General features: G+C 34.5%; 1 protein-coding gene across 1 annotated transcript in view; it reads left to right on the top strand.

The window, feature by feature from the left end:
* Nucleotides 1–14,313, top strand: part of SAMTOR (S-adenosylmethionine sensor upstream of mTORC1) — a 93,995-nt gene that overhangs the window by 5,119 nt on the left and 74,563 nt on the right. The window contains exon 2 of the mRNA XM_036066414.2: nt 12,279–12,420. Within this exon, the coding sequence (XP_035922307.1) occupies nt 12,279–12,420 (142 nt within the window). The remainder of the gene's footprint in view (nt 1–12,278; nt 12,421–14,313) is intronic.

Below are 14,313 nucleotides of genomic sequence, written 5' to 3'. Positions count from 1 at the left end.
GGGCTTTGTTAACTTTGCGCAAGGAGAGTTGGAACTGCCGTTCTAGCAGGGAGAAAAAAATGAAAGGTTTAATAATTAGTAACACTAAAAGAGAACATTGACTGATAAACAGTCATTTCAGTGAGAGGCACATGGTATATTAGCTATTTGATTTTGTTATTTTTAGTCATCTTTGTAGGGTTTGGTTTTTTTTTACATTTCAAAAGGTACAATAAAAATTAAGTAGATCCTCTTGATTGATGTAGATCCTTTTGATTGTTTTGTAGGGGAAAAAAACAATAAATGCAGTGGATCTTAGCCTTGGTTCCACATCGGTATCATCTGTGGAACTTTGTGGAACGTAGGCATATGTATGTAAAAGCTCCATAGGTTATATACTGGACAGAGGAGTTAAGGGACACTGAGCTAAAAAGTACTATAGAATAGGAAGGAACCTAGAAGAAAAGAGATCACCTAGGAGACTTATTCTAATCTCACTTAGAGTTAATGATAGCATCAATAACAACAGTGATCATGAAAATAGAGAAAGATATACCAAAGACTTTTTGAAGGTCAGAGTGAGTAGTTTCAGTAAAAGTAAAGGGGAAGAGTCAGAGATGATGTCCAGCTTTGTTGTCTGGGAAGATGTAAGTACCCATTTTAATCCATTTTGGAAATGTGTGTGTGTTGGGATGGGACCAGGGAGAACAGAGTAAACAGGTTGATTTGTCATAGGGATGGTGTAATTGTTTAGTTTGGAATATATCCTTTGGAAGTGTAGGATTGGAAGCCCTGTCTGTGGAAGTTTGAGGCCAGATGAACTGCCCCACGGAGTGATGATAATGTATAATTGAGTACAGATCCTTGGAAGACACCAGTAGTGTCCAATTTTACATTAGTGCCCCTCTTTCTGTCTTATGTTTCCATACCACAGTTGTGCTTGCCTTTATTGTATTTATCCCTTACCAGTTCGTTTACCTGTGTTTCCCACTAAATTTAGTTCCTGGAGTAGGACTCTGCCTTTTGTTTTTATATCCCTAGTATGTAGCATCATGCCTTATAAATTTAAGACACACACAAAAAGAAAGAAGTTAATATAGATATTTCCAGGTGGTAGAGTTTAATTTTTTATATTCATTTGTATTTATAAATTGTAAATTTTGGGTACAATTTTTTTGTAAAGAATTTATGGTCATGGCTTCTTATATTGAATAGTTAGATTAATTTTACTCTTTTAAAAATGGTTGAAATTATCAATATAAACATCATACTGTTTCTCTATAAGTAAAACAGTAAATAGTGGAGAATATAGATACTGTAAAGTGCCTTGTCCATAACATTTGGTACATGTTTCTTGAATCAACTTGCCTTAATTTACTGTGTACTGTGAATTTCTCTTCTTTCTTATCTGCTACTCCTCTTTCCCTACCCATTGGTTCCTACATACCAGTGTTAACCAAAGATTTAAAAAAAAAAAAAAAAATTTTGTCCAAACAGAAAAATGAGAACTAACAAGGATATTGTATTGTATGTCTGTGTGTTAGAAGATGGTAATAATTTTGTGTATGAGTGTATATTTACTTATATATTGTAACTTCAGAGATAAAAATTGTACAACCCCAATATCAATCTCCTAAATTCTGGGAGTGAAATTTGTATTAGTTGCAAAATGAAAACATCTGAGAACCACTGATATAAACTATACTAATTTATTGTGCTCTAAGTATAGGTATGTTGATGCCCATTGCAAGGGTTATTTTAGAATAGATGGCTAATCACCATTCCTTTAGAGGGGCATCTGAATATCCCCTTTTCTCATTTATAAAGAAATTTCTCTACTTAATATAGAAATTCCTAGTCCCATTTATACAGAAATTAATTATCAGAAGGTTGTTCATAAGTCCTTTGTTTACACTAAGCAAGTGATCTCTGTGGTTGTACACATATCAGTAAAGTTGTTTCATAAGGGAATAACAGATGTTGATGTCGTTGATTCTGACTGTTCTTAATTCTTTCCATCTCAAGTATAGGAAATACTCAGTTTTACATTTTGAATTATTTTTATCATAAATGTTTATAAAAAGAGAATGCTCCAAACACAAGGTAGACTGTGGGCTAAATTGTGTTTGTAGATACAGAGTTTCATCCATGCAGTGTTTTGTTTTTTAATTAAATTTGACTCTTCAGGATGCCCCAAGTCTCACTGATCTGTATATTTCAAGAGGCATTTGAGTTTACTGTCTTACCATAGACCTGTGGTTTTGAGCCATCACTGCACAGTGGCTTCATCTGGGGAGCATTAAAATAAATAACCAGTTCCCACTCCTGATCAATTAAATGAAACTTCTGGGTGATTCCAGTTTGCAGCCAGAGTTGAAACCATTGCCAGAAATCTAACAATTAATGCAGTTGCAGAGACTAAATAACTGCATTTGACTGACAAAAGACCATTTGTTTGTGGCAAGTAGAGTCAGTGTACTTTGTTCTGGTGCAAAGCTTTGTTCATATCTGTGAACGTTCATAAATTAAAAACTTGTAAAGAGAGGCAAGATGGTGTGGTGGTTAGAAGTGTGGACTTTGGCAGTTGACTACTAGGTCTGATGTGTACCCTTGAGAAGTTTACTTAATCTCTCTGTACTTCAGTTTCCTTATCTGTAAAGTAAAATATCTGCCTCAATGGGTGTATTAGAATTAAATGAGTTAATATTTGTGAAGTACTTAAAACAGTATTTGCAACATAGGAAACATTAAATTTGTTAAATACATGGTTTAAGAAATAATAGAGGTATATCATTAGCTGTACTGCTTGGGTGCTTTTAAGGGCTATAACATTGAAGATTGGCTGGTTCCTGGAATTTCTACCGAGACTGCTCTGTAGTCTCTCTTCTTCAGTATTAGAATGGCTGAACAGGCTTTTTTTTTCTTTTAAACATTTTTTTAAAAGATTTTTTTTTTTTAAAGATTTTATTTATTTATTTGACAGAGAGAGACACAGCGAGAGAGGGAACACAAGCAGGGGGAATGGGAGAGGGAGAAGCAGGCTTCCCGCGGAGCAGGGAGCCTGATGTGGGGCTCGATCCCAGAACCCTGGGATCATGACCTGAGCCGAAGGCAGACGCTTAACGACTGAGCCATCCAGGCGCCCCTTTTAAAAAGATTTTATTTATTTATTTGACAGAGAGAGAGCACAAGTAGGCAGAAAGGCAGGCAGAGGGAGAGGGAGAAACAGGCTCTCCGCTGAGCAGGGAGCCCGATGCGGGGCTCGATCCCAAGACCCTGGGATCATGACCTGAGCGGAAGGCATCCACTTAATCGACTGAGCCACCCAGGTGCCCTGTAACAGGTTTTTTTTGCCCCCCCCCCTTTCTTCTTATATTTCTGTTTTTATAAGAAAGGTCTGACCGTCTTAGTACATTACAATATTGGGTTTTTTCCCTCATCAGAGAAATGACTAGTCATGGCATGTTGGGTATAAGATGCAGGTTTTCAGGTGTTCTTGTGTTTGAATCTGAGGAGCTGCTTCTACACCACACACCTTGGATGTTTTTTCCCCTTTAGGTGTGTCCACTATATCAGGTGCTCAGGAATTCTGAGAAGCCTGGTTTAACTGTATTGGTGAGACACTCTGGTCCTGAACACTTTAATGCCATAGAATGGCTGTTGAACTTGTTTCCACTTGGTCATGAGTTTATCTGCTTACCTCATATTAGAGGAAATGATCTTTAAAGGTTCTTGAAATGTGAATTTGGTAATCTGGTCATCTGTAGGTAATATATCTTACTGCCCATATTTGATAATATACCTAAGTAAAAATTAAATAAATTTTTAGTTCTGAATTTCTACAAGTTCAAGATTTGTTTGTGATCGGTTTTTGTTCTTTTTAGAGAAGATGATGACCCTCAAATTTCATGAAATACAATTTTTTTTATTTTGTAACTTTTACTTTGCTTATGGCACTTAATATTTTTAAATGAAATTTATTGAGGTACAATTTATGTACAGTAAAGTGAACCTATTTAAAGTGTATAATTCAATGGTTTTTTAAAAAAAATTTATTATGTTACATTAATCACCATACATCATTAGTTTTTGATGTAGTGTTCCATGATTCATTGTTTGCGTAGAACACCCAGTGCTCCATTCAATACGTGCCCTCTTTAATACCCATCACCAGGCTAACCCATCCCCCCACCCTCTCCCCTCTAGAACCCTTAGTTTGTTTCTCAGAGTCCACAGTCTCTCATGATTCGTCTCCCCTTCCGATTCCCCCCCCCTTTATTTTTCCCTTCCTACTATCTTCTTTTTTTTTTTTTAAACATATAATGTATTATTTGTTTCAGAGGTACAGGTCTGTGATTCATCAGTCTTACACAATTCACAGCACTCACCATAGCACATACCCTCCCCAATGTCTTTCACCCAGTCACCCCATCCCTCCCACCCCCCTCCACTCCAGCAACCCTCAGTTTGTTTCCTGAGATTAAGAATTCCTCATATCAGTGAGGTCATATGATACATGTCTTTCTCTGATTGACTTATTTCGCTTAGCACAGTACCCTCTAGTTACATCCACGTCATTGCAAATGGCAAGATTTTGGGGTTTTTTTGATGGCTGCATAATATTCCATTGTGCATATATATCACATCTTCTTTATCCATTCATCTGTTGATGGACATCTTAGCTCTTTCCATAGTTTGGCTGTTGCGGACATTGCTGCTATAAACATTGGGGTGAACATACCCCTTCGGATCACTACATTTGTATCTTTGGGGTAAACACCCAGTAGTGCAATTGCTGGATAATAGGGTAGCTCTACTTTCAACTTTTTGAGGAACCTCCATACTGTTTTCCAGAGTGGCTGCACCAGCTTGCATTCTCACCAACAGTGTAGAAGGGTTCCCCTTTCTCTGTATCCTCGCCAACATCTGTCATTTCCTGACTTGTTAATTTTAGCCATTCTGACTGGTGTGAGGTGGTATCTCATTGAGGTTTTGATTTGGATTTCCCTGATGCCGAGTGATGTTGAGCACTTTTTCATATATCTGTTGGCCATTTGGATGTCTTCTTTGGAAAAATGTCTGTTCATGTCTTCTGCCCATTTCTTGATTGGATTATTTGTTCTTTGGGTGTTGAGTTTAAGAAGTTCTTTATAGATTTTGGATACTAGCCCTTTATCTGATACATCATTTGCAAATATCTTCTCCCATTCTGTCGGTTGTCTTTTGGTTTTGTTAACTGTTTCCTTTGCTTTGCAAAAGCTTTTCATCTTGATGAAGTCCCAGTAGTTCATTTTTGCCCTTGCTTCCCTTGCCTTTGGCGATGTTTCTAGGAAGAAGTTGCTGCAGCTGAGGTCGAAGAGGTTGCTGCCTGTGTTCTCCTCTAGGATTTTGATGGACTCCTGTCTCACATTGAGGTCTTTCAACCATTTTGAGTCTATTTTGTGTGTGGTGTAAGGTGTGATGGTCCAGTTTCATTCTTCTGCATGTGGCTATCCAATTTTCCCAACACCATTTGTTGAAGAGACTGTCTTTTTTCCATTGGACATTCTTTCCTGCTTTGTCGAAGATGAGTTGACCATAGAGTTGAGGGTCCATTTCTGGGCTCTCTATTCTGTTCCATTGATCCATGTGTCTGTTTTTTTGCCAGTACCATACTGTCTTGATGATTACAGCTTTGTAATAGAGCTTGAAGTCCGGAATTGTGATGCCCAGCTTTGCTTTTCTTTTTCAACATTCCTCTGGCTATTTGGGGTCTTTTCTGGTTTCATACAAATTTTAGGATTATTTGTTCCATTTCTTTGAAAAAAGTTGATGGTATTTTGATAGGGATTGGTTTTGATAGATGTATACACCTATGAAGCATTACTACACTAAAAATACAGAACATTTCTTTTGTTTCCCAAATTTCCTCATGTTCCTTTGTAGTCACGCCTCTCTCACTCTGTACTCCCATGTCCACCGATCCCTTCTCACTATAAATTTGTCTTCTTTTTTAGAGTTTTGTGAACATGGAATCATGTGATTTCTTTTGTATTGTATACCATGTAAGAACCACAACAGTGCAGTGTTGATCTTTGATATCATGACTCAACAAGGGTAAACCACTAAGAATAATGACATGCTATTCTTATCTAAAATTAGCCTCAGATTTACACTTAACAAAATTTCTTATCTTCTGTGCTTTATATTTTTAAAGTGGAACTTGTATAAATTTAGGAGTGAAAATTAGGAGTTATTGAGAAAATAATATTATTTCTAACATACTTATAAACATCAGATGGTCCTGGCATATAAAAATGCATGTACTTTAGCACCATATATCTTTTTTTCCTCCATAAAAATAGCTCATCTATTTAAATGGTGTTTTTGCCAATAATTTCTCCTTAAGCTTATAGCTTTTCCTACAAGATATATGTACTGTTGGGTTTTTTTCTATTTCAGTAGAAAATGCCATTTGAATTTTGTTTTTTCACATTTTTATTTAGATGTATGTACTGTTATCAAAGAACTTAATGGATACAACTGCATTTCCAGCTGCAAGTTTTTCTTTTGACAGTAACATAAAGTAAAAAATATATAAATCAGCATAAAACAGTGAAGTTTCCAGAAAATTGATTTTGAATCTACTCTTTTTCTAAGCCTCTTGTAACTCGTATTTTGAGAACACTATTTTGAAGTATTCACATTTTGCTTTTTCATCACTATTATCCATTGACAGTTGTCAACTATAGTTTGAATTTTACTCTAGCACCGAATTTATTTTATAATTTTGGGGTTTTGTGTATTTTTTCAGTATGGCAAAAATGTAAAACATTTTTCCCCCATTAATGGGGCACCATCACTAACTCCTATAGCTTATACAAGTTATAAATCAAAATAGTCTTTGCCTTTCAATTTATACTTTCTAATGGGAAAATTACCATCTTATGGTTTTAATAGACAATATACATAAACAAGTGACAAAGTACTGTAAGGATTGCAGATACATACAGGAAGGAATTTTAAGATGATCAGGTAAGAAGCAGATAAACCTTTTTGAATATGTGAATTCAGTTATTGTTTGAAGGAAAGAAATTTGCTTATAACAAATGGCAGGAGAGAGGTTAATTCAAAAAGGAAGAATAGTATCAACTTTTAAATAGAGGATTCCATTGGTTCACTTGAGTTTGGACCTGTTCTTGAGGTTATTTAGAAGAGCAAAAATGAGTAACTCCTTAACTCCATTGTACTTGGTTCTTAAAAGACAGTTGCACTCAAAGTAATAATATCTTAAACTAATCACAAAATTATTAAAAATGGAACTTTTTTTTTCTTACATCCTCATGACTTATTTATTTTATAACTGGAAGTTTGTATCTTTTGACCCCGTTCACCCATTTCTCCCACACCCCACCCCATATTTCTAGCGACCACCAATCTGCTCTCTGTATCGACGAGCTTGTTTTTTTGTTTTTGTTTTAGATTCCATGGAACTTTGTCTTTTGAATTAATGAATTAATGTGCTATTAATTTTTTCCTAGTTAGTTGGTACTGCCTTTTCATAGGAAGTAGTAGTTCATATTTTTTTCTTTTAGTTGTCACACAAAATGTTTGTGGAGGTGAATTTAATCAATAATTATGATATTGTCTTGAGGGAGGTGGCTCAGTCGGTTAAGCCTCTGCCTTTGGCTCAGGTCATGATCCCAGGGTCCTGGGATCGAGGCCCACATCGGGCTCCTTGTACTCTCTCTCTCTCAAATAAATAAATAAAATCTTTACAAAAAAAAAAAAAGATATTTTCTTGATATTAGGACCAATCTTCAAAATAACTTGGTTCATTGATTTCTGTTATTGAACTTAGTTTGACAACTTGAATTGGCATTAGTTGTGTTTTAAATTATTAGTTTTTTTTAAATTACTGTTTTAAAATTTTAAATATAAGAAGAATATAATAAATAGAAGTCATGTTAACTTAGTTCTAGAATCTTATTAGGCAAATTGGTGACTTTATCTTTTAGACTAAGCAGAGGTTTACCTTGATCTTTAAAACTATGTATTTGAACAAATGATTACTGATTTCTTCTCTGTGTTTATTATTTTAGTTTGACCATAAAATATTCACTAATTATTAATTTCAAGTTCGGCTGGAGGGCATATATTTTTAATTGTGCTTTCTAAACATAATTTTTGAATTCTCTGTATTCGGACAAAATGAAATGTATGTATTTATTGGAGATTTACCTTTCCCTCCCTTCTTCCTCTTTCTTTCTCTTTCTCTCTTTTTTTTTAAAGATCCATTCATACTTTTAGAGGATGTCCGTAAGAAGTGGGCAAGAAAATAGATATTAATCACAGTGATTTTGAGTCATCACAAATGCCAATATCATTGTAAAATCATATGACTGATCACTAATTCATTGAGAACTCTGAGCTTAAATACTTAAGCATTTCTGGTTCTGTTGACTAGATCTTTGATGCAGACCTCAGAAGTTCTTAGTTCCTGATTTGCTGTTTGGTAATGAAAAAGTATTATTCTTTTAAATAATTAAATCTTTTAGATGTTGGTTGACCTAATTACTAAATGATAACTAAAAATTCTTAGAATCAAGTTTTAACATATTTTTTGTGTATGCATTTTGACCAAGTTAGCAGAGGGGTTTTCATTATGTATACTGGGCACTTGTCAACCTTAACTGGTTTTGGCTTTTAGAACCCAAATCATAAATTATTTTGAAAATACTTTGCTTGAAGGATAAATACCATTATTTTGAATACTGTAAAAACAAAGAATGGACTATTATGGAAAAAAACTGAATTTGCCCATTCTATTTTTGTTTAATAACTTTATTTAAAAAATAGTAAGCTTTCAAGGGTATTCTAGAACGTGGAATTTTTTTTATAACTGGAGACTGTGTTTTTTGTTCAACTTTGTAACCACCATTTAACATAGTGTATTCTTAGCAGACAGGGTTTGATACATTCTTGTTGTATATGATTTAAAAGTTCTGGGTCCAGGATGCCTTATAGAGGACATAGGGAACATAATCAGGTTCATACCTTATAGCATCCACCACATTTTATGACATATCTTCTTCCCTTTCTTTGATGCCAGTGCTAGCTCATTAACTTTGTTATTCTGGGGAGCATTTGACATAGAGTATTTCCCCCCCCCCAGCAAATCCATTGAAAGAATGAAAGATATATACAGTTACATTGTTTAGTCTCTATTATAAGTGTACTACACTTTACTAATCACATACCAGTTTCAGTATCAGCATACCTGGGGAGAGTTTCGAGACTTAAATGTTAGCGAAGACATTAAGTTGGTAAGTGTACTACACTTTACTAATCACACACCAGTTTCAGTATCAGCATACCTGGGGAGAGTTTCGAGACTTAAATGTTAGCGAAGACATTAAGTTGGTAAGTGTACTACACTTTACTAATCACACACCAGTTTCAGTATCAGCATACCTGGGGAGAGTTTCGAGACTTAAATGTTAGCGAAGACATTAAGTTGGAAGTTTTCTGCAAACAGTTTGAGTTAAATAGGCTTTACCGACAAAATTTGAATCCTTCCTCAAAACTTCAGTGGAGCAGATAGTAAGCTTTAAAACTCTACAAGAAATTGATAGTATGTACACAAAATTTTGTTGAATGTGAAAAACTACAGGTCTTCTTAAAAGCTGAAGGGCAGTAGGTTTCTGTATATATACAGTTATCTTTGTATATATACAATTGCCTTTGCAACTCTAGTTAATTCTAGAGTAAATTGAATTTCACAGTATACAGTGATAGAGTTGTAGTAGATGTATTTGGTGCCCCACATAACTTACCCTTGGTCTTCAGCTGTGGTGGACAAACACTGTGAGCTCAGAGGCACCCAGCCCTAACAAAGTCACACTTTAAATGAGTGCTGCTTTCTTTTCTGCTTTCCACTGTTCTTCAGCACTGCTGGAGCCCGCTAAGGATGTCCCTTACTCAGTGTCTAAGTGCAAACTAGAAGTACAGGTTCTCAACAACTCTCAGTTAATTGGGGATTGTAACTGATGCATAAAATGTTCCAGCCTCCTGTTTTTTAGGTGCACAATTCCAGAGGCATTCATACGCTTCTCTCGCCCACAGCAGCAAACTCAATAGTGCACCTTTGTATTAGCATTTTTTCCTGCCTTGGGGCTCATTCTCCCCACTCCCTCACTCCTGTTTCCTAGGATTCGCTCCCAAACAAACTACTTATACCCAGGTCTTTGTCTTATGTTGTATCTTCTGTAGAATCTAAGCTAAAATGCCTTACAGAAAGGAAATCTGTTTAAATATGTTAAACATAGCTTTTCCCATACAGCTTTTGTTTGAATGATTCTTATTACCAACAGATGTAGTAATTTTATGTATTTATTTTACATATTATATAGGACAGTGAAACTTAGAAGTTCAAACAAAAGGCCTTTTAGAATTGAAGATATCCATCTTAATAAAAGATAAAGCACCTTTAAAATGATACTATACCTTGGGCGCCTGGGTGGCTCAGTCGGTGAAGCGACTGCCTTCGGCTCAGGTCATGATCCCAGGGTCCTGGGATCAAGTCCCACATCAGGCTCCCTGCTCTGCGGGAAGCCTGCTTCTCCCTCTCCCACTCCCCCTGCTTGTGTTCCCTCTCTCGCTGTGTCTCTCTCTGTCAAATAAATAAATAAAATCTTTAAAAAATAAAAAATAATAAAATGATACTATACCTTAATGAACCCTTTGATACCAAGTCTGATGAATAGTCAGGAAGAGTGTTAGGAACACATAGGTTTATTAATGTATCATTAATCAAAATATTTTTTTCAAAGACTACTTCCTGTAGTTCTATTTAGAGATTTGGTAAATAACTATATCTGAAAGATGTTGCTAAAACTGAGGAGTTTTTCTTTGAGAATTTAGGAAATACATTTGCCTGGTTGTTTTAGTGGATGGTTTTTGCAGTCCACTCTATAACAAATTGAGAGCTCTGTCACTACACAAATATTACTGGTTAATGAAAATATTGTTGTATAAATACATAACCCCCCAAAAGAGAACCCTTCATCCCTTTTGGGTTTACAGTCAGTATTCAAGCCAAGATTGAGACTGTGATATCTACTGTGTGTGAGGGCATGTATGTACCTTTATTGCTGTTTCTTAATTTAGTCAGACTAAAGGGCTAGTATTCTGATTTTCAACACAGTCCTTGTTGGACTCTGTGCCTACAATAATAAGGTTTTTCAAATTTTGAATAAGTAAGTCTTGATAATTTGAACTGTTATAATTCTTTTTCTGTGTTAAAAAAAAACAAAACCAAATACACCTCTTAAATGCTAGAATCTAATAGTCTCACCTGGGGAGAGAATTTCTGTTTTATTTTATGTTTTTAAGTTTATTCTGTTACCAAACAATTGCCTACATTTGAACATAAGGCAAGAAAACCTAATCTTATGATTTAGGACATTGAGTGAAGCTACCATGATAATTTTTGTTTATCCTTTTGTTTATTCTTTTACCCTTACAATTATGTTAATGTCATTTATTTGGCCATAGCATTCTCATTCCATTCTTTATCAGAACGCACCTCGCTCTTTCAGATTTCATACTAAAAGTGGTGACTGATTTAATGTTTTTAAAAATGTCGTGGCCAGATAATATAGTCAGCTTATAATTTTTATTCAGAACATTTTATAAAGACTTAAAAGTTTGGAGAGGCTTCCAAAGTAATTTCTCTAGCAGTATTTTTGCCCTAGGATTATAATTTTTTGAAGTACAGTATGCCGAGAGCATGTCCAATGAGTAAACAAAAATATTTAGCTTGCTTGCTAATTTATGTTACCATCTCACCTATCAACCCCTTTTTAATATAGGAAACTGTATGTAGAGATCCAAGAAAATAATAGGCAAGAAGCAGGCTTAAGTAACTTTACTCTCTGCTGCAAGGTCATATTGCCCAAAGGTAGCAGGATAATTAATGCTTGAATGCCCAGCCATAATTGTTCTTTATCTGTGTGTTTTTGGTTTATAAACTGATAACTCACACTTATGTCTACTTATGTTTATTAGTTCCATTCAGCTTCACAAATCCATCTGTTTAAAATGGTGAAATTTATTTGATTATCAAATCATCATAGTTAAAATGATGCATCATTTGCATAAAGGAGCTTTTAAAATTAAAAAAATTTAAGCTTCATGAAATTTTATTTCATGATTTTGCTTTTCTCATTTTTAAGTAATTTTAGGTTATGCAGAAATAAACTTTTAAAAGCCATTTTTAAGTGAAGTTAACTTAATTCATTTTTTTCCCTTGCTTTTAGTGGGAGATTTTGATAAGATCTGGCGAGAACATTGTGAGGATGAGGAAACACTTTGTGAATATGCTGTTGCAATGAAAAATTTGGCAGATAACCATTGGGCAAAAACTTGTGAGGGCGAAGGTCGTATTGAATGGTGTTGTAGGTGAGTGTTTTTATGAACTAACATTTTTGGTTTCTAATGTATTGTTTAAACTCTTAAATCCAAATAATGCTTTGTATAATTCACTGTACCAAAATAGGACTGTTTTAAAACAGATTATGTCTTTTAAATAACTTTTCCCCCTTGCTTCACTTTCCACTAGGTTTATATCATTCATCTCTTTTTAATCAAATGTTTTTCTTGGACATAACTAAATTTTGTTTCAACTTTTTAAAAGTATAGCTTTAAAAATAAATAAAAGTATAGCTTTAAATGCATTTAATATATTTAAACACCAATACATTTAAAATATGAGTTTTAACTCTTCATTAAAAAGTTATAGTATAGAAATTTCATTTCATAGTTATCCATATTTGGATTCAAGTAAAAGTGAATACGTTTCTACAATGTAAAATTTGAAAACATCTTAAAAGTGTTAAAATCCTGAATTTTGGATGTATAACTCAGAGTACTGCAGCACTTAAATTTATTTTGGATAATGTTTATTTTATCATAGTATAAATTCATAGTACAAATTCTAACATTTAAGATACCAGAAAATGAAATACTGCTGGTCAGTTCTCTCAAGGTGGTAAAATGAGAAGAATGGATATGTATATTGACTGAATTTAAAAATGAATTCCCAGGGGTGGCTGGGTGGCTCAGTCCCTTAAGCAATGGACTTTTGATTTGGGCTCAGGTCATGACCTCAGGGTTGTGAGAGAGAGTCCTGGGGCTCTGCACTGGGCATGGAGTCTGCTTAGGATTCTCTCTCTCCTTCTGCCTTTGCGCCTCCTCTCTCTCTCTCATTCTCTCTCTCTCTCTCTCTAAAAAAGTAAATAAATAAAAAATTAATAAAAATGAATTCCCAGAAAACAAAGTATTATCTTTCTGTGTGGATAATAAAGTTATAACTTCTGATTTATATTTCATTGTAGTTACTTTATCCACAATTTCTGTTTTAATATCATTTAAAAGTTATGTAATAATGCATATTTCACTCATTCAACAAATAATCCAGAGAAAAAAAATGTATTTAATTTAGTTATTTTATTCATTTAATAAATAATTTTTAATGATTGTCTACTGTGTACTAATCACATCATAGGCACTGGGAATACAATAATCAACCAGAATCCTTGCTCTCTTTGAGCTTACATGCTAGTGGGGGTTAGAGGCAAGAAACAATATATAAGTTAAATATATACTAGGTCAGATATAGTAAGTGCCATGAGAAAAATGAAGCAAGGAAAAATAAAACGATTTTAAGTAGGGTAGACAGGATAGGCCTCACTGAAGTAATATGTATAAAAAATGCGAAAAAAAAGTGAGAGAAAAGGCCTAAGAAGTCCGAAGGCCTTTAGGTACAGATTATGCTGGGATGTTTCTGAAACAGTAAGGAGACCAGCGTGGCTAGAGCAAAATAGGGGAAGAGGAGTGGTAGAGAATAAGATAATGAACAGCTAGATTTTGTAGGGTCTTGTAACCATTGTAAAGACATTGGCTTTTATTCTGTGTGAATGAGTCATTGGGTGTTTTAAGAAAATTAACAGGATTTTATTAACCTTTTATAATGTGTCAGGAATTCTTAAGAATTAATGGCTGTGTTAAGATAGACTATAGGAAGGGGAGGGTGTAAGTAAGGAAATCAGTTAGGAAGCTAATGTAATAATCGAGGTATAAAATTAAAAGGAAACAATTTTTTTAGAGAGTGAGAAAGTGAATGGACAGAACATTAGTATAGTAAGATTAATGCTCAAATGAGTATAATGACTCAAGAGAGGGGGAAGGGAAATGATGGTGTGTATATTGTGGTGATTATAATATATAAATATGAGTTGGATGAGGGGGAGTGAAAAGGTGGTATCACCCACCAATGGATTGTGGACCCCAAGA

The sequence above is a fragment of the Halichoerus grypus genome, chromosome 12 (genome assembly GCF_964656455.1).
Source record: "Halichoerus grypus chromosome 12, mHalGry1.hap1.1, whole genome shotgun sequence".
Taxonomy (NCBI): domain Eukaryota; kingdom Metazoa; phylum Chordata; class Mammalia; order Carnivora; family Phocidae; genus Halichoerus; species Halichoerus grypus.
Note: the sequence above shows the minus strand (reverse complement) of the source record. Positions and strands in the feature narration are given on the sequence as shown.